At 40.7% G+C, this 25,878-nt stretch overlaps 1 protein-coding gene across 2 annotated transcripts in view; it reads right to left on the bottom strand.

Moving 5' to 3' along the window:
- Positions 1-25,432, bottom strand: part of LOC117762021 (potassium voltage-gated channel subfamily D member 3-like) — a 72,130-nt gene extending 46,698 nt beyond the window's left edge. Inside the window, exons 1-2 of one of the 2 annotated variants that reach the window (XM_034586448.1) lie at positions 25,009-25,432; positions 22,918-24,089 (exon numbers count right to left, since the gene is read on the bottom strand). In XM_034586448.1, the coding sequence (XP_034442339.1) occupies positions 22,918-24,020 (1,103 nt within the window). In that variant the 5' untranslated portion in view covers positions 24,021-24,089; positions 25,009-25,432. The remainder of the gene's footprint in view (positions 1-22,917; positions 24,090-25,008) is intronic. The other variant, XM_034586449.1, reaches the window with a different exon arrangement.
- Positions 25,433-25,878: the final 446 nt, after the last annotated feature.

The raw sequence follows: 25,878 nt of genomic DNA, 5'->3' as shown, positions 1-25,878 counted from the left end.
CTAGATGCACTGTATGAATGTGTGTGTGAATGGATGAATGGTAAGACTGTAAAGTGCTTTGAGTGGTCATCCAGACTAAAAAAGCGTTAAAAACAGACCATTTATGAGTTGTATCTTTTTTTGCCTTTAGTCCATAGTCAGAGTCCATAGTAAAGAGGCAGGCGGGAGATAAAGGAGGGGTGATATTAAATGTAATACAGTTCCCATGCAGGCGGAGGAGAGAGAGAGAGAGAGAGAGAGAGAGAGAGAGAGAGAGAGAGAGAGAGAGAGAGAGAGAGAGAGAGATAACAGAGGAGAGACATTCAAATCATGTATCATGAAGTAACTCTAAGGTAGATCATTGTTCAGCACCAAAACAATGAGTCCATTACAATATAGTAATATAATAGTTTAATCAGAACTATTGAGTAATTTAAAAATGTACCTCAAAGTCTACAGTTCAGCTCAGGTTATTCAATTTACCCTCTTCTTGCATGATGGACACTTGATTTCACTTCCACAACTGAAAGTGTCCTAACATCATATATTCCAGTTATTCAGATATTCAGTTGCAAAAATGCATCAGACAAACGGCTCTTAGACTTATTTACATTTGCAGTCTAAGAAAAAAAAAACTGCGATATTGAAAAAAATCTCCTTGCACTCCTGACAGTAAATCACATGAGGGTTGCTAAATAGTCCCCAGTTGCGTTGCTATTAACACAAGAAAGGTGCACCTGGTTTTGTGTCTTCTTGGTGTAATTGATGGAAGAATGGTTGCAGAGGAAATAAGCCTATTTTTACAAGTAACTCTCTGTGAGTCAGATTTATTGGCATGGCATTGATAAACCAGAAATTGAAAATGGTTTCTTAAATTGTTCGCTTTCAAACTGACCATATGGTAAAATATAGACTTTATAAATTTGGACGAGTCCCTCGCCATCAGATTAACCTGACAATTGCCACTTTCTTCGTGAAAAGTGTCGAGGAGAAGAAGAGCATTGTCTGACAGAGAATTTCTTATGGCAACAGTGATACTATATCTGAGCCAAAAGCTTCCACAGCCACAAGGTTTTCCAGGACGAGCACCAAACAAGACAGTCTGTATATTGTGCTGAGGACAGTAGAGGAACACACTGTTGACAGCTCAAGGGAATTTAGCATTGTGCTGCCGCTTCGACTGAAGAGACAATGACAGAAGAGAAAAAGCCACAGGAGACAATTTAGACTGAGCTGGTTCATCTCCATGGTGACTCCTCACTTTGTAGGGTTCCTCCACTCCGACTCTGTGCTAACTCAATATCTCTAAACAAGTCTAAACATAGACAATAACTCACAATAATGGCATCTGTTTGGGATCACATCGAGTTATCGGAAATTTAAACCTGTGCATCTCGATGAATTACACTTAGGCTCTACACAGGGAAAACCACGTCAACTCTTCTCAAGGCTTTTTGGGTGAGCACAATTAAAATGTAAGATTTTTTCAGTAATTATTTATTCAACTCTCATTCTTAAAAGCTCATAAAGTTTTGTATCCTCTTGTCAGATATGTTTGCAATGACAAGGTGCCACATTTACCTTTCAAAATAAGAAATCATTATTGAAACAGTAGTTTGCTGAATTGAGACCGATTTTGTCTTGTACAATAAAAACTGTTGCTTGCAGATTTTATTAGCTGTAGCTAGGTTATTCTAAGAGCCCGAATGATATGGACACAGACTTTATGGAGTAAAAAAACTTATAATACGACATATCAGCTGATAAATATAAGTTGGTTATATGAGGGCAATTGAGGCTTGATATTTTAAAGTTTAACCATAAACTTTAAAATAAACAACTATAAATAAAAAGTACAACTAAATATACAGAACTTGAATTTAGAAAATAATATTGGACGAAATCCTAATTTACAACAGCTTTAGTGTTAGTCACGTTAAAGTTAGCAACACATTTTTGAGTACAATCAATCTTGATAATGGTGATTAAAAAATGTAAAATATATGAAAATACTGCTGTTGTGTATACTTTGTGTACAGGGGCTATAAATCATGTCCCAATGTTGAGTAGCAATATTTGTCCATTGAGATAAATTGAGAATAATGGGTGGTAATTTATCTATTAAAGAGAAGAAAATGTTGCAAAGTCTATGTTATTGATTAAAGCAGCAGATTAAAGTGCATGAACTCATAGTCAGTTTACAAGCATTTACTCTTTCAGCCACAGTTGAAGGTAAAATACTCAGTAAATCTAACCCTGCATTGTAACTTACAACCAACATCACTTAAACTGAAGTAAGCTGATTATATTTGTGTGTATGGAGTCGAGGTTATCTTTGTCTTTGAGTGAATGTCTGTTCAGATGAGTCACATACTTTGCTTTCAGGTTTTCAAGTAGTGACAAGGAGAGTGTCAATGATTACATACACAGCAGCTTATGTGCACTTGAAGTTGCATAATGATTAAAACTTTGTCGTGGCTCTAGAAACATCTGATGAGTGTGAAAAAAAAATGCAGTTTTTTTCTGAAAGTGCGAAGAGAAATTCTCTCTCGATGATTACGGCAGTTCTGACAAACACAACATTACCAGCTGCTGTACGGTTTCTCATAGCAACTGAAGAGGACAAAGACTTTTCAAAACATGCAGATCTGTCATTGTATTCTTTTCGTGATTGAACAGCAGGGCACGATGAGACGTGGCAGAATTTACAGTAGGTTTGTGTACACAGACAAGTGGGAATAGGAGGAATACATTTCCACAGCATTAGACATGGGCATTCGTCTCTTTAAAATCGATGCACTCTAACTTCTCCCATGATGAAACTAATGCCCTCAGCAGCAGATCTTTTTGCCGCATGTACCACACCTTGAATGAAATGACCTTGGGAAGAAACAGCACATTTGGTTACCTTGCCACTGTGTCCTGGGAGAGTAATTCTCCAGTGAAAGAAAGGGTTCTGTGTGTGAAAGCCAAACAGAGCCAGCTGTAGCCTAGAGGGTCAGTTTGACTGTGAGGAAGGGGACTACCACCCATTTACCCCTTCCTCATGTGGCCACCTTTACTATTCTTGCCACTTGTGATCAAATGTATTCATTACTTTTGACTATTGATCACCATGAAATTTGGAACTAATAGCATATTCCCTGCAAATTCCCCAACTGCTCAGCAAGTACCACCATGAGGTCAAAAATGGTTCCGTAATATGCAAAACTCAAAACATTCCCAGGGGCTATGCCTCCTTTGTGGGCTGCATAGACCGCAAAGGTCAAACTGAGATGAGGAGGTCTGGTCTACAGAGGTTTTCTGTGATTTGCACCGCTAGCTCGTCCCGCCCTTACCGCTGTCGCCTAGCAACAGAGCTGCAGTTGGACATGACAAGAAAGTTTCAATGCACCTTGGTTTTTAACAATTGTACCATTAGCAGTTTGGTTGAGTTGAAGCCTGATGGGACGTTTTGGTCGTGAGGTTGCCGCTGTCATTATCTCTTTGAAAAATAGTTTGTCATTGAAGCGCAATGAATCCTGGGATAGGTAGACCTGAGAAGGATCCACCCATTGGAGCTTCCGTTGCCAAGGCATAAATGGACACATTTGTTGACTGTGTTTAAAGGAGCCTTCGAAAGGGGACAACCTAGTTGCGTTCTCCGAAGGATGCTGCCCCTGGTTCTGGACACCTTCTAAACATCAATCAATCAATTTAACTCAAAGCACTACTGCGCTTTACAGAGAAACTAGCAAGGCTGCAGACGTGTATGACTCTCCAGGTCTTATGGAACATGTTCAGTCCAGTTATCTGTGCAGTTTGCACAAAGAAGGCACTTTTTGTCCTTGGACGCTCTGCAGTTTGTACACTCCACAACCCAGAGGTGAAATTTTACCCAGGGTTCATGGACCAGTGACGTACTAAATGGTCCTTTTCAACCAATAGGAGTGTTGCCAGTGACGGCCATATAATCCTATAAATAGACTCTAAAGAGTGTTTTACAAAGCTAACTCTCAATTCTTCGGTGTCTATCTGTAGTAAGACTTAATGTCGGTACAGCTGGAGAAATCCCCTTGGAGATTATGGCACTTCTGAAAAACGCTCTGTATATGTAATTGAATTCTGTCACCCGAATAGATTCGTCATTATGGCATCAGTTAAATATAGAGGTGAGAGAAGCTCTCATGTAACCTCATAAAAAAGGATGTCAAGGATTTCCAGGATGGAGGAGCAAAGAGGGCGAGGCGGAGAGAGTGACATATTACAAGAAATGAGAAAAAGAAACCATCGCCATGGTCACAATTGCAACAGGTTGGACAGAGATGTTGAGAGCACATTTCATCCAGACTTTCTACTATGACATGTTTGCTAAATTGAACCGATTGTTCAGATAACTACATGAAATAAAATGGACTATCCACATGCAATGACAATGCTTTTCTCTCAAATTACAAATGAGCAAGTGTTTGATGACTAAGCTGCTTCTCACCTCCAGTGACTGGTGGTTTGTGTCTTTCTTTTCTTTTTTCCCTGTGGGACCATAAACTGTGCTGAACAGGGAAATCCATCAACCATTTTTATAGGATATGTTCACTTCCTGGATTGACTACTTAAAACATCACAATACTGGTTGTCAGCCTATTGTATCAACACTGACCTGAGGAATAGTTATTAGTTGATTAGTTCATCACCGCTGCACATGAAGATTACGATCCTCTCTTGCGTGAGGCATCTAATACTCCCTGAGAGAGTAGTTTACCTTATTTGCCCAATAAAGGCCATGTGGATTAACTAAGTACTGTGTGTTTTAGACGCATTCTGCTCCTTCTGTGCGTGGTATTCATCAAACTGGCACACCAGCCTGGAAGCACAGTTGGCATGACATCCGAGGCACGCTTTGTGAGCCATCAGTGAAGTACACAGATCTTTATGCATATGCATTAGGGAGATCACATTATAGCCACGTTATAGCTCGCATGAATTATTGGCACAGCTTGTGGTTATTTCTTTCACTGAACTGACGTCTGTGAATGATGGCGGTTATTCTAAAGTTGAGTTCACTATTCTTTGTGATTGTTTAGGAAAAGAAATAATGAAGGGACACGCAAACGAATATGGAAATACTGAGGTTTATCGGTCCTTAATTAGTATGGATGGATGGATGGATGGATAAATAGATTTAATAATAATGTGGTGCAGCTAATGCTAACTTCTTCAGGCCCTCCCCTCATCCCACCATCATATGATCACACCATCCTGTTTAAGGTGTGACAGGTTGTATTGTTTATTTCCCAAAATGGAAAAGATAGGCCATCTGTAACTTAATGCCAACTCTTGCAGATTACACCCCAGTGAAGCAAACAAGTCGCCTGTAATTGGCACAAATTACCATGGGTCTGGAAGTAAGGTGGATAGAATCTCATTCGATAACAGGCAATTCAATGCACCGCGAGAAAGTAAAGATGGGAGCAGCACTGAACTAGTTCCCAGTTCTTAAAGGAAAAAAATAAATGTTTTAAACTTCATGCATTTTAATGTTACTATTCATGATTCTATATGATTAATATAAGTCACCTTCACTGTTCTCCTACAGCTGAATCTGAGCTGCATTAACTTTCTGTCAATAGAATCCAAACATGTCTTCTTTCTGCTGCTTCTTAATCAATAGCAAACAACTCACAAAACCACATGGTTCACTTTACTGCCACAGACTTTTTGAACTCAAAAGTTATTGAACACTGTTTTATATGACTGACATTTGCCCGAAACTGTGAATATTGCTTGTCAGCAAACTTCAGTCTTAAATTATTTAAACAAAACTGGTGCAGATACCACAAGCGGTGAGCTCTCCTGAGGCTGCGGCCACGAAGAATCAATAGTGGCAATCACTGTTAGATGTGAGGTGACAACTGTGTAGAAAACTAATCAATGCAATCTCCTCAAGAGTTTTATAGAGAACTGACAAACACGTTGGGCGCACAACATAGACTGTATATATTATGGATAAATATATATCCATCTTTATGAATATATAAACACTTCTTCACTTACTCTCGTTGTACTAAAATTAAGCTTAAATATCACAGATACAGTTGCCTCCATTCTGTGCTTTTGACATTATTTGGAGCCAAAGTCTGCACAGTTGTGTTCGTGGTGTGGAGCCGGGGTAACGCAGCTCGAGCAATCGCGAGTCAGTCTCAGCTATCAATCGCAATGTTTCATTTTTATAGCATCAAATAAACAACTATAACCAATTTTATGAAAAAATTAACACTTCAATTGAAGAGCTATGAACATCATCTCAGAAAACCTCTTTGAGAAAAATTTCTTTCAAGAGTACTTTGACTTTTTATTTTCATCCATGTCCCATCTGCTAACATGGAGGAGGCATGGTTTATGACATGTGCTGTAGTCTGCCACCAGGGGGCAATCCAAGTGATTTGGACTCAGTGGTTAATTGCAGCAGAAGCGGGACACTGTGGCAAAGGCTTGAATATATAGTGACCAGGCGCCGCCAAATAAAACCAGAAGTGGTACTGACATTGATGCGTTTTATCTGAGGAAAGAGGCAGGTCAGGCAGTTTACTCAAAAATCTGACACACAGCTTCCGTCAAGAAATAAAAATGTATTTTTCTGTGACCTCAGTTGTGTCAAGCCTATTTTTACTGCATGTAAGAGGTGACAGCGGCTGCAAATCTTTGCAATATATTTGAAGTGTTACGTGGAAAAGAAAGAACCAGGGCTGAAATCTAAAGTTACTCCGTGGGAAAGATACAGAACTACTCAAGACGTATTTGAAAGATTAAAGCAAAGTGATGCTTTGTACTTCTCTGAAGATGAACAACTGACCTGGGATCGTGTCCGTCAGCATGAAAAACAGCTCAGTCAAGCACAAGTAGAACAGTAGAACATATTCTAGCATGTGCTGTTGATTTCACTCAAAACTGGAATTTCTTAATAAATACCACTTGTGCACATAATAAATGAACGGGAAAAAATCGGTAAAACAACAAACAACCTCATACACAAATTCTTACTTTATATTTTGAGGTAAATAGCAGTGAGGTGGAGTAATATAATCTGTATCATTTCATTCAATTTGCTGATATTAAACTCATCTGTAAATATCTGAATAATCTGACTCCTGAGGTGCTCAGTGGTTCCTCTCAGGTTCAAACTACACAGAGGGAGTTCGAGGGGAATCATAACGTTCCCACTCGTAAAACTTAAATTGGTCAGGTGTTTTTTTTTGTTCAGGGCTCAACATGTGGAAGCTGTTACCCACAGAACTCAAACTGGATCGTGACTGGGATCATTATAAACAGAATCACTGGGATAAGTCCTGAATGATCTGCTGCTTGCTGTTTTATGGTATTTAATTGCCTCACTAGTTTTAAACCTTGTGTTTTGTGTTGTTCTGTGTTTTATACAGTTGGGTTTTATATATTTTGAAGGATGGACATTAGAACCAGCTTGGGCTACAAATACTGTGGAATAATGGATCGATTCATGCTGCATACATCATAAATAAATGAGAGCTTTGAAAAACACATCAGAGTGAGTGCATTTGAAATCGTTTGAACTATAAAGTTTGAGACACTTGATACAATGAAAAGCAGCAATATACAGTTCACAGTTCAGTTTGATAGGTTTAATTAATGGTGTGAACTAGTTTTACAACATTTTGCACAGATTTGCGTCATGATAACATTATTTCATATGTTGTTTTAGGAATTTAAAATGTATTTGAAATGAGACGCTGAGTGATTTGGGGTTTTTTGACGACAACATAAAGTACATCAGTCAATTTAATACCATCATACAAAGTTTCAGATACATTCTGTATGATATTCAACATGATTTAGCCAAACAGAAGTCCACCATTGTCATGCGATGTGTGTGTTGTATTTTATTGTTTGCTTCTAATGTTCAAATGAATGTGCTGGACAGTCCTGGTGTGATTATTCTGTTGCTCACAGAAGAACCAATCTGCCGGCCCAAGCTGCTGTTTATTGCGGACTGCCCAGAAATGGATGGAGCCCTTTGAAATACAAAGCTGATATGCAAATCACTTGGTCAATTTACTCCTCCAGTCAACCGCTCATTTATGTTGTAATGGCTTTGAAAACGTTGCCTCGGCTGCTTATTTTCATTTCCCCCCAAATGTATGTAATAGTTATGGAGAACATATAGAGCAAAAACATAAAAAAACACTTATTTGAAGTAAATTTGCGAGACTGAGTTTTAGTAGATTAAAAAAGTCTTTGCCGTGCTTGTACAGCAGGAGGAGTGACAGCAGAAAAGCTAAAAAAACTAAACAAGTGTGAGAATCATATCGACAGGCCTGACAGCTCAGTGGTGACGTGTAACAATCCTGTTCAAATACACTGCTTTTGCCTCCGAGTTCTGCGACATCTCTTCTGCTGCTAGGATTTTGGCTTTCATAAACAAGTTCAGCCCAGCGTGGGAATTCAGCACCGACGAGGAGCGAAGGTGGCTCACTGTGCAGGGTAAAAACATGCACTCTCCTAATGTGCACATCGCTGTGGTGCCACTGTGAAGATGTGCCATTTGGTTTCATCTGGGGTCCTGTGCCCGGGCAGGACTCTGACTGCCTGTACGAGGTTTGAATCCCATTTGCTTTCCGTTTTTTTATTTATTTTTTCTCAGCTATTCTACCCGACTGCTGCTACACAAACTGATAGTTTAATAAAGTTGGCTGAATGCAATAGATGGAATTCAATTCACCTGATCATCGGAGGAATTTGAAAGCAACACTATAAATCCCATCCTTTTTCCATTTTTTCTCATACCTCTAAACACAATAAGGGCTCACGTCAAAGGACTTCCAGATGTTGAGAGTCTAAAGTTGACATCTTTGTGGTAAAACAAACGCAGAGAAGAAAACAAACTTAAAATCCAGTCAGGAGTCCAAACAGAGAACTCCAGCAGCTCCTCTCTAATCGCTGATCTCTGCAGTAATGATGGCTGAGCGCTTCGCCTCACCACCTCCACCTGAACTCAAAACATAACAGCAGTCGTGAAGACAGTAACTGCGCTCATGTGAGAATAACAAGCTTTCAAGATGCTTCGTATTCTGCAAGGACACCGAGAGGTCGTCGTAGCCTCCAGATGTCAAAGTAATTGGCATCCAGAGCTGCTGGTTCACTTCAAGAGACGTGTTTCATGCCGTCTCGTTTGACGGCGGGTAACGATTGTAAGTGGAGCCTTTCATCCAGGTCTTGTGTCTGATAGAATAGTGTTCTTTGAAATGCTGCTGGTTGTTTATTTCTACTCTGAATTGTGCTGTTGCTGTGGTGTTTTTTGTGCTGAAAGAAAACACTTGGAAAGTTGGTAACTGAAGGCAACATCCTGGGCTGTTTTTCTGATTGAAATTAAACAGGGAAAATCAATTGTATTTATGTGGCAACCTTTTAACACAAGGGTAATGAAGTGCTTTTGAAGTAAATACAAGTAGTACTTGTTTTAATAGGCTTAATGAACCTGAAGCGTATCACTTTTAGGGATTCCCCCAAAAAACCTTTTTCTACTTTTTCCCTTATCCCACAAAGAGCAGATTGTTTTATGCCCCGGTTTTAGGTTCCTGTCCATGTAAAAGCTGTTTTTGTAAGTGCTGTTAACTTTAAGTTAGCTCATCTTATGTAAGGTAGGATGTTTGCAATAATAAATATTTTTAATATCAACTACTTCTTTAATCTTATATTTTTTCAAGGAGACCTTACGCTTTTTCAATTTGTCTCTTTCCTCTTGTGAGTTAATATGTTTTTTGTGAACGTTAAAGCTCTGCAAAGTAAACGTCTGACTGATACTTCCTCAACGTTGGGATGTCACATGTCACGTGACAACATTTGCATAATGCACGCCTAGTCACGAGTCTGGCATGCCCCCTAACAAAGCCGAGTAAAGTGGGAGTGGAGGCAGAAACCTCCAACAAGCACTGGAAGCATCTGACCAATCAAAACATAGTGAGCCAGCCGGCCAATCAGAGCAGACCGAGCTTTATCAGGAGGGGGCCCTTAAAGAGACAGGAGGTAAAACCAAGTGTTTCAGACAGAGGCTGAAAAGAGGTGCTGCAGCAGTGGACAGTTTGAGGAAAGTAATAAACAAATATAAGCGCATGTAAAGCTTTTCAAGTGACAACCCAAATTAAAATGATGAACCTCAGCAAGAGTACAATATCTCTCCTTTAAACAAATCAATTAATTGTTTTATCTGTGACATTACAACAATTTAAAGAATGATTATTAAAAGTTTCCACTCAACTGAACTCAATTTGTCTGACAAACAGTGAAATGCAGTCCGTCATGTGTTCCTGTTGAGATTCAGTTCAGACGGAGAGAAACCGCTTGTAACTCTGACATCACACCAACAGCCACTATTTCTATGAATTTCATCAAAGAAGCTGCAGTTCAATCTACTCACTGGTCCAATATCGCAGTGAAATTAATCTGTGTTGACCGTCTCTGCCGTCGTCGTGTTCAGCAGCAATCTGAGAGACACATCTGTTTCATTTTCATTCTTCACTACCTTTTCACTTTTCAGGGGCTCTCATGCAGAAAATCTGTGACATTGTTCACTCCACTTTTGGCTCACAGTCAGTTGACAAAACACCCCAGATAAACAAATAAACGGCACAGCTGGGGGCATCACGCTGCAAATTCAGGTCAGGCAGTGGAACTGTCATCTCACACACCTCTTTATGCCGAATGTACGTGACCACAGCTCGAGAAAAAAGCTTTTAAAGTTGAACATATACACCTATAATGTGCCTTATACACCGTGACAATTTGACATACAACTTTATATATAAATATATATTCTGCATATTTTCTTCTGTAAATAAAATAATAACAGATAAAATAAAATAATAAATAATATTTTAAAATATCTGTGACAGGCTCATATTCCTGCAGCCAACCAACATGGAGATGAACATGGACACCGAACGTGACTCACTACTGGATGTCTATATCTATATATATAAATGATGTTGTTATCAAACCCTCATGACGCAGAAATGTAATTGAGGCTTTAAACTTTCCAGTTGAACTATACGTTCTATAAATCAACTGTATTATAAATAAAAAGAACATAGATACAACCAAATATAAATGTCAATTTTAAAAGTCACCATTTATCACCATCATCATTTACCAAACCACATACAGATTAAAAAACAAATGCAGATAAAGATTTAGTCTTATTATGACATCTGATCATTTCAAAACAAAGCGTTTTATGATGCAAATGTATCGGATAATTTATAGTAACAACTACAGTTAGTACAAATTGCAGGACAACATAGTTTCTGTTGCGTGTCCTTCACAAAGGATGACACAACATAACCGTAACACACTCTTGAATATGAATGGACTGTGTGTCTCTATTACAGCGAATCCACAAACACTGATTGTCTTTGCTGTCCAATCAGAAAGCTCATTGTGGTTAATGGATGTCGTATCTTGCTTGGAGAATGAAAGGCAGCCAGATGGTCACTTTCAATTCTGATACAGCAGGAAAACAAATAATAATACTTGATTCAAATAAATGTGAGAGAACCTACTTTTCACAACATGTGCCGAACTCTGCGCTGCATATAAATTGATATTTAAAAGGGAGGTGGAACAGGAGGCATGAAACCATATCCTACAGCTGCATTTGAGACTGTATTGGAAAACATACATAAACATACTGGTATTATTTATAATGTCAGGAAGGCAAATGCACCCCCGGCTAAGGTGGACGGCACAGGCGGTGAAACATGCACTTACTTGTTATTTGATATCAGTTTTTTTTTTCTTCTAAAAAGTATGAGACGATCAAAGGTTTCTTGTTTTTTTTCATTTTATTTGATATACTTAATTTACTTTCTCTTAGAAACAGTAACTTCTAACTGCACCACGACAGTTTCCTCGTCTATATCCTCCTTCACAGCGCTCTGAAGGTTATAAGTACATTTTCTTTACCTTTTTCTCTGAGCCAAACCTTTGCCGGCTGTGTAGTGAGATAAGGGCCAAGCATCTAAAAATAACCCACTCATTCCAGGTACAAAGCATGCCGTGTCATTCAGGGTTCTCCTTTGTGCCCTGATACAAACATCTTGAGATAGCACGTTGGAACCTGTACTAGATAGTGTCACATCTCCTCTCTTCCTCGCCGCCTTCCTTCCTTTTCCTTTTAACGTGACGCTTGCTCACTTCCTTTTCCCCTTTAATCCTTCCTCGTGCAACTCTCACGCCTTTCTTTGTTCTTACCTCGTCGCATCTATTTCTACTCGTTTCCTCCCAGTGTCACATTGTTGAGATGTTTTTATACGAAACAAATTAAAAACAATTCCATTCATTTTCTCTAGATTTGCACTTTTTACTCCAAACCTACGTTTGGCATCAGCTACGAACACTTCCCCTCACTTTGTTGACCTTGGCTACCAAATGTAATCACATACATGTTCAATCACATGCCAGCGCTCCCGCTCCACTGTGCCAACCGAGAGCAACACCCCGTTGCTACGCTCTCTAGGGGTGAGATTATACGGGAGGCTTTGGAAAATTGTAAAGGAGCAAACAAAACATACATTACAATAAGTTACTGACAGCTTAGAAGATAATGTGGTTTAAAAAGGTGCTAAATACATCAGTTTGTCTTTCTCTAAAACAAAAAGTTGCTGTTGCCTCTTGCTAGTTGGCACACATTCATGCACACACACACACACACACACACACACACACACACACACACACACACACACACACACACACACACACACACACACACACACACACTCTCTCTTTGATTTGGAGAGTGAGAAGAACGTTGTGAACATGAAATCAAATCCAACCCTGTGGCATTAGACATTAGTATTAGACCACTCATCCTGCTAGTTTCAATTAAAAAGCTACTTTAACATGTTTATTATAATTTTTTTCATACAACCAATCCCAGGTCCTGCTGTCTGGAGGCTGTCATCATTATTGCAACGTTACGACCGTGTGAAGAGAACATGCTGCTGCTACAGCGGCTGGTGTTTACTGTAAAGTCTGTAATGTTTGTTTCAACTCAAGTATGAAAACAATCATTATACCTTCACTAGCAAATGGAGAGTCCTAAACAAATTGGGCTTGAAGGGGAAAGAGAGATGAGAGACAAAAAGATGAGAGCAGATCATAAACAGAGAGTGAGCAGTTCAGCCTTTTTAAGATGGATCGCTCGAAGGATGAAAGACTGTTCACTGACGCCAAATTACTTCATCTTAGATAAGCGAGAACAAAATGTTAAAAAACAAACGTTGATACACTGATGGTGTGAATGAAACATCAGCTGTTTTGGAGAATTTATTATTTCTATTTAATTAAAATTACAGTTTTGAAAAGGAACTAATTTTATTTTAAAACTAAGAATAAATAGTGTGACAATGTGCAGTTTATCTGAGCTCTAGAAAAAGCACATTAGTGTATTTCAGCTCATTGTTTTGTTGTTGTAGGTTTGGATTGGTATTATCACAGTCTGCAGCCACAGTGAGCAGCAGGAGGGTTGGAAAGCTGCATGGTCGTGATGGAGAGTGGTGAGACATGATCATTGTTTAACTATGGGGACAATGATGCACATTTCCACATTATCTCTCCCGGTAGAAATTCATTGTGTTGCATACAAAGTTCACGAAAGAGAAGTTAAAACCCTGGGGCAGGTCAGTGTGACTGCACAAGCAAGACAAGCCCGTGATTTGACCGGTTGCTTTTCATGTTCATCAAGGAGGTTACGTTTTTTCCTTCTGGTCCATTTCTCGGTTTGTTTGTGAACAAGATCAAAACCTAGTAGCATATTTCCACAAAACTTGGTGCACTGATGGGATATGAGCCAAGAAAGAACCTATTAAATTCTGGTAAATTTTCTGTATTTATACAGGCATGTGGATCGGGACAGAGCGGTGGATCAATAAGATTGTGATCAGGCATTTTATATATTTTTGTTGATTTCCCACAGAATGTTTCATGGATCTTGATGGAAACAAATTTGGTGTTGATCAAAATCATTTATCCAAAAACAAAACAAAAAAAACAATATCATAATGAAGTAGGCTTTTTCCAGCCACTGTGGGGTAATAAACAGCTATAAACCATTAACTACCACCAATGTGTAGCTGACATGATGCAGATTCAGTGGAAAATCAACAGTGTACCCCTAATAGTTTTAGAACTATGTCATAACAAACATTTGGTGAAGAACTTGAGGTGACTGCTGGGCCTTGATTGAGGTGTGTGCTCTCTGAGCTCCTTTAGTTGTACATGTGTCGTGCTGCTGCTCGACCTTGAAAGGAGAACTGATGGCTCTGATGCAGGTTAAATGCACAAAAAGAGAAAAAGCACTGCAGCAATACTGTCCTATAGCTGTCGAATGAGAGGTCAGCATATGAATGTACATGTGTGTGTGCTACAGATTGTGCATGTATGTGTGTGTGTGTTGAGCACAAGGTTCACCGGGTACGCTTGGTCATGTTACCACACCAGACGAACAATGACAAAGCATGAAAGATCAGAGATCATTAAGCTTTTCCAGACACCACCATCCTTTGCAAGTAGATTTTTTTTTTAGCTGTTAAATTAACCCATGTTGGAGCTAAATTAAATTCCCCAGCCATCGTTAGAAAGGTTTCTATTGAAGAGCCTTGTGTCGGGAAATTGGCTCTGAGGGCGTCTTTGGCCGATAAAGGCAGGAATATTTCCAATTTCCTACAAACTGTTCGTTTTGACCTCACAGGTTCAGCAAGACACAAAGAAACAGAAGATTAATTCCATCTGAAAGCCGGTCGCGTCAGCAAACCATAACAAAAACCCAAAACATTCCCACTTACAAACTACACAGCTCTTCATCCCAGTTGTCTTTCAGCTCGGCACTCAGTTCCTGAATTATTAACTAAACAATGTATTTCATTCCAGAATTAATTGGCTCTTATTCCTTCCTCAAATAACAACTCTCAAACTCACTTCTGTTACCAATTAACCATTATTCACTGTAGACGTTAAAATCTCCCGCACACAAATACTTGGAAAACTATATAGACTCTTTTACATAACAGGCCACTCAAAAGGCAAACAAACAAAACTCGTCCAAGTTTTCCTCAAACACAGAGAAACCACATTGATAAAAACGGTAAAGGGTCTTTAAATATTAGACATATGTTGCAAAAACGAAACCACTCAGTCAGATTATTAATTCTCTTCCAGCACGAGAGGCTTTGTTCTACCCAGTGTTAATTAATCCCTTTACACAGAGCAGGGTGCCGAGCTAAGAACGCAGTTAAGAATACCTTTCATCAGAATCAGGATCATCGCTTTCTTCCTCGTGACCAAACTCGCTTATTGTAGTTAAGAGTTAGACAATTAACCTCATTCACAGCACGCGCTAAAATATTCATGAGCAACGCGAACTTCAAGACGATCGCAGCTCATCGGTTGTTGATAGATGTGTTTTGAAAAGACGCCACTTTCCAAATGATCAAGCTGAGCAGCGACAATGTTGACGCACGAGAGGGACGTGTGAAAATGTGTTTCAACTGTCCCCGTGGAGAAATACATCAGAAATGCCTGTGAGTACATGTGCGGCGCTGGAATGATGAGCTGATTCATTTATCAACAATAGCTTTGATAACTAAGTCAAACTGTTTTCTGCTTTTTCTGTTTCCTAAAGCGGGAAACTGAAAATCTTAAAGTGTTGGTTGTAGAAAAAAAATAGCTTTTTGATGATATCGCCTGAGGCTCAATAAACGCAAGATGGCTATATTCTCACTATTTCTGAACATTTTGATGAAGATTAATTAAATGATCAAAAGGCCACACTGCTCCAAAACTGAATTTGACAGGGGTCTGTTCCCAGAGTCGTCCAAATGAAACGACAGTTCTCTGTAATTGCCCTCCCGAGCTGCACATGGAGGCGTTTTCTGATCCGACACCTCGATCAGCTCGACGACATCATATGTCAACTCACAAATATCCAGTGCTGCCTCAATGTCAAACGGCTGATGATTTGTTGACCCCCAACGTCCACCATGACCTCCTCAGTCTGTGGACTTTGTTGCCCTACAACCGCATCACAATAACCTGCATTGGCATCTGCACGCAAAGATTTCATTTCATTTCATTAAGTGCACACGTTGACCTCATGGCAACTGTCTGCTAATATGAGTTGCTAATGTTAACCTGCCTAAGGCTAAAGTTGTTATGTACAGTAGCAACCTATTCGGTTCTTTTGTGTTTTCTTTTTATTCATTGTCGATTTTGATAAAGTTTATGGTTAAACTGTAAATATCAAGCCTAAATTACATTTCTTTCTCATAAGGGCTTGAAAGTGTCATCTGCATATGGTATCGGAATTGTCATGGATACTGGATACCAAGACTGAAGCAAGAGTTGGATAAAGTATAAAGTAAGTTTAGTTTGGCCTTTCTCACCCACTTCTTTCTCATTTTGACCAAACCAGACGAACAGAGTTTCCGTGAACCTGAAGCATGATTCATCTGACCCCACACTTCCTGCCTCTGGCCCCTGGGCCCAGTCCACTTTGTCTAATAGAGATGTTGAGCGGAGAACACAGAGGGGAGCGAGCTACAAGTCTCTCTGAAGAAAGAAGCAGATTATATATAGCCACTGATTAAGGCAGAGATGGGAACATGACCTACATGCATAACAACATTTTCTCTCACTTTCTGCTGCAGAACGAGCCTCCGTCCAGGACCAGGACTCCACAACTGGGAGAATCACTCTAATTATAAAACCAGAGTCAGATTTCAATGCACACCTCATTAATATTTCTCTCATTATTGGGTTAATAATGTTTTCAGAGGCGTGGGAGACTTGGGAGAGCTGGTGGCGTGCCAGTGAACCTTCCAGTGCACCTGTCACGCAGGTAAAGGCGGCCACTCTCAACCATTGTGCCTGAATAGTGTGTCAGATTATAGTTGAAACAGATAATGATAATTCTCCTTCACATGCAGGGCCTGTGTTCTCAAAATAGCTGCTCCCCTGGGAGACTCATGGGGGACGAGGGGAGGAGGTGCAGAGAGAAAGACAGTTAGAGAGAGAAAGAGAAGAGGAAAGAGAGGAGGAGAGAGGGCTTTCTCCTTCCTCATCAATCTTTTGAATCTTGTCCCACTGAAGCCAATGACCGTGTATCCGGCCCGACTCCGACAGCGGTAGCGCCTGGAGGCAGCCGCAGGGAGCGGACCTCGCCGAGATTCAATCCAGATCCTTTTATCAGCCACCTGAGGTTGATTTAACACCCCTGTTCCTGGACAGTGAAAGCGGCTGATTATTCAGCCAGCCAGTCTCTTTTCTCCCCTCATCTCCCTCAGCACCAGCCCATTACCCAGAACTGCTGCGCTGTCTGGGCTCAAGCAGACACGGAGAGGACGCGGAGAGGCAGGTCATAACTGCAACACAGGATAAAAGGAAGTGTGTGTGTGTGTGTGTGTGTGTGCATCAGCATATCAATGTTTGTACTCTTTGGGAATCTTTATGAATCTGAACAAAATGTTGACAACCATGACTTTCAGCTGTCAACGTCAGAACTTTGAGCAAAATAACTTCTGCTGTGTTTGTGTTCTCCATTTCCAGGTTACCTCAGTTATGAATGTGTTTCCATGTTTTCCATTAAGTGATGGTTTTCTCCCAAGAGCCACATTTGTCCTGAAGTTACGATGTGAACACACATTCAGTGGGGACGGCTAGTTGGCGGTGTGCAGCCTCTCGTCTTTAACTATTCATCTAACAGTTAGCAGATGAACATCGTGACAGCTTCCCAAAAGTGAAGCCAATGTGTCTAAACGCCTCCTGGTGGTTGGCTGCAGAATATCCCAAAAATATTTACACATTGCAAAAGAACCACACCATAGTTCAGTTTGATCTGGTCCGAGACCAGCTCTTTTGTCCTGACTAAAATTGAGTCCATTGGTACGGACCATGGTTTAAGGAACCTTTCACACACCTTTTGGTTCTGACTAAACTTAAAAGCCTGAAGGTCTGGACCAAACAAGTTCGGCCTGAAAGTGTCCTTAAGAGTCTGGGGGCTTTCAGCCTCTGCTGTATCTATTGGGACTAGTTTGTTGCTTGCAGTTCAAACATTACATCTCCTTCGTGTCCCTTTGGATTAGGGTTGGAGCACGGTTCAGGCTTTACCCTGACTGAGGAATGTACAACACAAACTGGTGTATAGTATGTGTATGTGTGTTTGTTGTCAGATGCTTTGATTTGCCGAAGATGAATATAAGAACTACAGTATATGGTGAGCCAAATGTATTTCACTATCTTGTTTACCATCGGATGATGAAAGCTCACAGTTTTTTGTGAAATGGAAATAAAAAACCAAAGCCAATTTGTAAGAAGAGGTTGCAATTTGTTTTACGCCAGTTGAATTGGAATAGTCATCGCACGCACATGCACACGCACACGCACACGCACACACACACACACACACACACACACACACACACACACACACACACACACACACACACACACACACACACAGTTCAACCGTTGGAGATTGGTGATGTTGATGAAGAGAGACCACTTTTAGAAAATTGCCTAGAAAAGCTGAATTAGAGCTCAAGAGACCAGAGGGAGTGTTTTTATTAATTTATTTGCCTCTTCGCCTCTTCCCTTTGTCGTTCTGACAGAGATTAAGTATTTTTTTTCCCGTTGTGGTTTTGATGTGAGTTATCAGTGACCTCACCAACTAAACATGTTTCCCCTCAGCAGGTCTTCACATCGACAGACGGGGAGGAGAACACAACAACGCTTCATGAAAGGCGAGTGGCGTTCACTTGCTGTTAGGTGTATACAGAGATTAAGGTTTCTGGAGGAGGGTGGGAGGAACAAACTGTACTAGCATCACTTTTTGTACATTTTCATTTTTAACTACTTGCTTTTGTTTTGTTAGTGGGAGTTGGAGTAATTCAAAACATAGACTAATGTACCTGTGTGTGGTTACTTTTTTAATATCTCTGACAAAGATGATCTGATTTCATTGCTTTGTTTATCTGTCTGTTTGTTTGTCAGCATGGTAACAAAAAACAACTGAGCCAATTTTCTGGAAACTTGGTGGAAGGATGCAGTGTGAGACAAGAGAGAGCCTATACAATGTTGGCATGGATCTGGATCTTGATAATATTCTTTAACATTGAGAGATAGGGCAGTTTTTTGTTTTTTTTTTAAATTTTTTCATAGATTCCCCAGGGAATAATCCATAGATCTTAAGATTTTATAAAATCTGAAATATTTAGGGGATTGATATCTATGATTGTTTGTAGGTTGGTGCAGATGGATACAATTTAACAGAAATGTTAAACCTTGCTGGAGGTATTCACTCTACTGATAACATTTTAGTTTTGAATGGTCAATGTAAGTTCATGTGGGGAAAAATCTCATGTTTGTGGTTGTTTGGATAAAGGAGTGTACCTATGTATATTTTCATATTTACAAAATTCCAATTCCAACAAACTGTGACCAGATCATATTTGGAAGAGTTAGAAGATTAGATTTTTGTAAATTGCAAATGACTGTCCTTGGTTAGTGAAGTGGATCACTGTTGTTGAAGCTGCAGAGAGACTCTCAGTACTGCTGACTATTGTGTGTCAGACATAATGGCTCCACACAAACTCATTGCTCAGGGCTCAGACTTTACATAAGGCTTGGCATTTCTATCCTTTTTTGTGTGTGATACAATAATGATGCACACCCACACACACACACTGCAGCACAGGTAAGGACCAGCAGCCTTTTCAGTGCGAGCTGCAGTTGGAAGACTCATACAGATATTCTGGTGCCGAGATTTAATTTGATTTCACTTTTCCTTTTTGTGAAAAGACAAAACTCTGACCCACTGACCTCAACCAAAAGAATAAACATAATTTTGCGCCGCTGATGTAACAACTGTAATTCCGCCTTAAAGGACAGGAAGTCTCCTGTCTGCTGGTCAAACAGGTCACTCCTCAACAAGGAAACCAGACCCACAGTGTTAGAAAGTACACAAGGAAAAAGGTAGAAGGTCACATCAAATGGTCTGGAGTGATTATGGTAAAATGAAGAGCAGCGCGACAGCCCACACATTCTCCTGTCCAGTATTCACATTAACTCTCTCAATAATGAACACTATGGAAAATACAGCACTTCTGACACAATATCTACAGGTTTACATTTTCTTTGTCTATCTGAAAGTTAATTATGTAATAATGTATTTCAGTTCTGGCAAGAATTTAAATCCAGTATGGAAGGGGGGAATAATACTGGAACTGATAATGAGACTAATTGTACTGGATGGCTACAGCAGGAGAAAACCACTGACCATAAACAGTATTAAAGGTTCAGTGTGTAGGATTTAGTGGCATCTAGTGGTGAAGCCATATATTGCAGCCAGCTGAGTAGCCCTCTGCACGCTACCTCTTCCAAATGTTTAGGAGAATCTATAATGGGCTTCAGATAACTTAAAAATGTGAAGCGCCCTCGTTAAAGCTGGTTTGTCCATTCTTGGCTATACTGTAGAAACATGGCGGCCTCCATGAAGGAGGTCCTTTTATCATGTAGATATACACTATTGAAAACATAATTATGAATACGAGCCTATATTCCATTACTGCTGATCGCTCCCCCTGAAACCTTCAAAAAACAGCAACCAATAACACTGGGTTAATGGTTGCTGTAATTGTTCTTTCTGTCCATAATGACTGTGAACAGACCCCTTCCTAAAGCAATTTCAAGGTGAGTGATGAGGAACAAAATTTCCTTCCAGTGCAAAAGTGTGCTCGTATGTTCAGCTGAAGCGAATGTGAGGCTTCAGCAGTCTGAGGTAGAGTCTTTTAAACACATAATTCATTCCATGTGTTTCCACAGACAACATTTCCTTGTTGGTTGGAAAACAACAAGGACAATTTGCACTAAAAATCCATCCAGAAAATCCACTAGTTTGGTCATTGATAAATTACCAATACGCCAGTGACAAATACAAATACCCAATCTTCAACTGTGTCAGCTTCTCAAATGGATTTACTGTTCTACTGTGTCTGACATAACATTATAGGATAATAGAATAGAATAATAATAATCCATCCATCTAGCTTTTCCTCTAAGCGTCACAGGGGGGGACCTGGAGCCAGTTCCAGTTGACATTGGATGAGGGGCGGGGTACATCCTTGACAGGTCGCTGGTGTATCTCAGGGCCAACATAGAAAGACAAACTCTATAATAACTCTACAATATTCACATCTCCGGTCATTGTAAAGTATTCAACCTTACCCCTATCTGCATGTTGGAATACCCTGAGAAACTGTGAGGCAACAGTGCTAACCACTACACCACCGTGTCGCTTTATTGGAATAATGTGAGATGAGAATTTCATCCCAGCAAGTACTGACAAGAGGAGAAATCATATCGACCAAAAACACTTTCAATGAACATATGCACATGTCAGTATTGATTAAAGACCCTGTGAACCTTTCCTTTAATGCTCTTTCTGTCTGATCATAATATAGACATTAGTCTTCAAATATACATGATCAATACATTAGATTTAATGTATTTTTGTGCCATGCGGTTTTATCCCAAAAGGAGGTTTTGCATTTATTCATACAGCAGCACCAGCATGGAGACCCTGAGTGAAAAAGTGACTTTTAGGAACTATTCTTCCACTTCACAATACAGTGCTTTACTCAGCCAAACTTGGGGGAACACTTTCAAGTTCACCCTGCCGTTCATGGTGCTGTATCTCAGAGAGCTTGTGTGAAAGATTAAGAGCAGAGTGGAATCATAATAAAGGTGACAGTGGATCTCTCATGGGACATTCGCCTCCAGGCACACTGCAGAGAGATCTGACTTTATAATGCAGTTACACATGAATTCCTCGCGAGGCATTTTGACACCGAAGGCTTAGAACCACAAATATGGTGTTTCAGTTCGGAGAGACGAAACCTTTTAGAAGTACAGAGCCGAAGTTCAGATTTCCTTCTGGGAATTATTCAAACCGAATCTTTTCATCTAAAGGTAATGAGTAGTCCAAAATCCCTTAATATACTGTATCTGTCATTCCAGAAATATCACAATGACCAATTTGCTTGTCGATTAAACGATCATTTAGATTATGGCCGTTTGACTCATATAAACAAGGCAGTGAGAAAACATTGAAAGACTGTGCACAATTGAATCAATAAGATTAATCGTTGTCTGATTAAGTGTATTTAAGACTCAACTGGTGATATCCCAGTCAAAATTTAAATACTATACATATACAGTATATATACGTATATTTACATCATTGATTATCGGGAAATAGAGGGCTGCAGTCTGCTGGGGTTGTAGCCCCCCCTAGTGGTGGGTGGTTATGTAAGATCTTAGTTTGCTACCGTTGTGCAATAATAAAATACTAACAATTAATTTCACTGGCTAGTATTTAGTCAACTAATAACACACATCTCTCGTTTAGTCTTGGTCTTTGTCAGGGGAAAATAAAATTTAAAATATGTTTCAAAACTAAACTGAAAATACCTCTATTGCACACACAAGCCTGTGAAGCATCCAGGCATCTATTCAGTACTTCAATGTATAGTATCCATTAAATCACTGTGCCTGTATTTGGCAAGCTCTAAGTGAGGCAAACAAAACGCCACGAGTGTTTGTGTTGGTAGATAAATGCTACACTGCCCACCATTACTCACGCTGGCAGCCTCAAGTAAGCTGTAGTACTGAGTTATGTGGGCAGGCTGACTTAATGCTCGTTTAAAATTCAAAGTAGTTTTTCAAGAAGTATTCAATCTATAGGAAAATACACAAGGAAAGTTGATCTATTAACATAATGGTCAATCGTTTTAGTTCTATAACATATATAACTACAGGTAGAGATAAAGGATTCTGACCATCTGTGTGTGCATGGGTGCACATATGTCTGTTACTCACCCCAGCGTTGTCATGGTGACGATGGTGTACCAGAAAGAAGCTGGGATGCTGGTGAACTTGCTGGAGCTGGAGCCCTTCTCAGCGTAGAACATGACCGTGGCAAAGATGATGATGGCCATGGTGAGGGAGAAGAGGAGGAAGCCCAGCTCTGAAGCACAGCTCTTCAGTGTATAACCCAGGATCCGAAGGCCCTGCGAGTGACGGGAGAACTTGAAGATACGAAACACCCGAAACACGCGCAGCGTCACGAAGGCGCCGCTCACATCCTCGTTGTCGGTCATCACCAGGCCGATGTAGTATGGCAAGATGGCCACCACGTCGATGATGCTCATCACAGAGCGCATGAAGTGGTAACGGCTAGGCGCGGCAAACAAGCGCATCAGGTACTCCACTGTGAATATCATAACGCAGGCGGTGTCCATACAAAAGAACGCCACGGTGTAGCGTTCACCACATGGCATGTCTTTCTGGTTGGCAGTGGAACCACAGGGCACCGTCTCCACCACATTAGTGAGGACTGAGATGGCGATGAAAAACCCAGTGACATAGTAGAAGACCAGGGCCATGGTGGAGGTGTGTGGGTTCTCAAAGGCTCGCCACATGGTCTCCCTGAAGTTCATGTGTGGCAGCTTCTGGTCCTTGTTCTCCTCTTGATCATCCTGCAGCCGCTCTAAATTCTCCCTCTTCCTGTCCTTGTACTCTTCGTAGCAGCAGTCGCCGATGATCTCGGGGATGATGCCGAAGAAGATGAGCTCCTCATCGTAGGCTGAGATGCACTCATGACGGGGGTAGTGGAGCTTCCCTGTCCGGTAGAAGTTGAGGATGCTTCTGAAGGCATCAGGGTCCCGGTCAAAGAAGTACTCCTTGATTTCTTCGTTGTAAAAGAAGTCTTTCTCCGAGCTGCCCAGCAGGGTGTCTGGGTAGCGGTCCAGAGTGGTTCTCCAGGTCTGAAAACGGCGGCCGCTGACATTGAGGATGATCAGCTCGTCCTGTCTCTTTCTGTTGTCCATGGGGGCAACAGGCATGGGGCAGTTGGCAACAGGCATCCAGCCAATGGCTGCTGCCCTGGCAAAAGGGAGCCATGCTGCTACTCCAGTTGCCATTGTGAAGCAGAGTCTTCAGAGTAGTCGTCCTCACCTTCAGACTCGACCCTCCATGAAATGAGCTGGCATCTGAGAGATAAATGTCAACGAGAAAGAAAAGAGGAAACAGCTGAAAACAGGAGCACGCTGGATGAGCAACAAAATAATCAGTTTGCCAATCACAAGTGAGCTGCATGAAACTTGTGACATTTTGACTTTCAAATGATTCCCCCCCCCATTAAATTTCCAGTCACTCTCCCCTGCTCTCTGTCCAAATCCTGCACAACCGTCACAAAAATGTCATCCAGTTTGGTGGAAATAGCTGATACATGGTAACAGCTGAAGCGCGAGTGCAACCAGAGAGGAACGGATAGAGGTGAAGTCTGACTTCAAACACTTTCACGCTTAGGTTTCTACATATATACCTCAACGGGAAGTTTATATGAAAGGTATACTTCAGGATTTCGACTGATATCTACAGCCTGCAAAGGTTTACTTGAGTTGCGTTCGTGAACCAAACGACTTCTGGTTTCTAAGCCTGTATTTGCTTTGCAACTATAATTAGATGTACACTGAATACAATGCAGCTCAATAGCTTAACTTGAACATTATGAGCAGCTCCGGTCAATACACAAGCCCAAAGCAGCCTGATCAGCATGAGAACAGAGAAGCGCTGACTGAAACAGACCTGTTGAATCATATTAAGGAGGTGACCTGCTCCACATCTATCTGGAAAATGATTACACAACTCTTTGAAAATACACACAGTCATGACCTGGGTTTGTTTTAATAACCTGCATCACCTGGCCACTGCATTTGGCCTCAGAATTAAGCAGCCGGTGTTTATACATGTCCTATAAAAACAGTCAAAAACGTGACAAAGGTGGGAACGTTTTGCTCACTGAAAAAACACCTTTTCCATTGCGCGCAAAGACGTGCCAAATCTGAATGGCATCTCGTCTTTTCCCCTCTGTGGACAAGACAATAAGAATATCAGTGAAACGCTCACCGATGGAAGTGGAGGAGGGAAACAAAACCCCAGAAACCAGAGGAGTTAATGAAGTGGGAGTCCTCAGTGAGAAGTGAGAGAAGAGGAGCTGGGATCCATCCAGCGGGAGGAAGCAGCGAGTGGCACCTCTCCTCCTGCGCCGTGCGGAGCGCCCCGGACGCGGCTGATGGAGCAGAATTGAACCCGTCTCTTTGTCCGCGACTCTCAGAGGAAACGCTCCGTATCTGCAGGATTTGTTCACATCCTCCAACTGATTCTACATCATGGCTTCTTCTTCTTTTGAAAAAAAACGTCCTCCTCAGTGTTTGGAAAGTGCGATGTGCAGCAGAGGAGCGGCGCGCGTCCCTCTCCGCGGCACCAACTACAATGCGCGTCTCCCTGACTGTGCCAGTGTCATCAGCCCTCCTTCCCTCTGCCGCACTTTACCATCATGTGTGACACTCTGTCACTCCAGCTACATCCAATACTGCACTGCTGCATTGCTTACCTAAGCAGAAATACTATGGTATTGGTGGAATATCAGACTGGTACTCACTGCAGTGTAGAAAACTGGCTGTTTAGGCTTTATTGGAACATGTTGTCTTAATTTCTACTTGAGTAAATTAGGTACTTATATGTACATGTACATTTATGTATACACACAATACATTACCCTAATTTCTGATATGGGATTTTAACGTGACTGGAACTGGGTGCCATTATCTCTCCATTCCTTCAAATCTCTCTGTCCATCGTGTGCTGAAAGATGATCATTCACTTGAAAACATTAAAATAACGGTAAAAAAAAAAGTATAATTAACACTTAATAGGACTAATCCTGTTTAGAGAAAGCTTCCCAGAAAAACTATTATTCCATGCAAGGATGGTTTG

Source organism: Hippoglossus hippoglossus, chromosome 5 (assembly GCF_009819705.1).
Source record: "Hippoglossus hippoglossus isolate fHipHip1 chromosome 5, fHipHip1.pri, whole genome shotgun sequence".
Classification (NCBI taxonomy): Eukaryota; Metazoa; Chordata; class Actinopteri; order Pleuronectiformes; family Pleuronectidae; genus Hippoglossus; species Hippoglossus hippoglossus.
The sequence above is the reverse complement of the archived record's forward strand: the minus strand, read 5'-3'. Positions and strand labels throughout refer to the sequence as shown.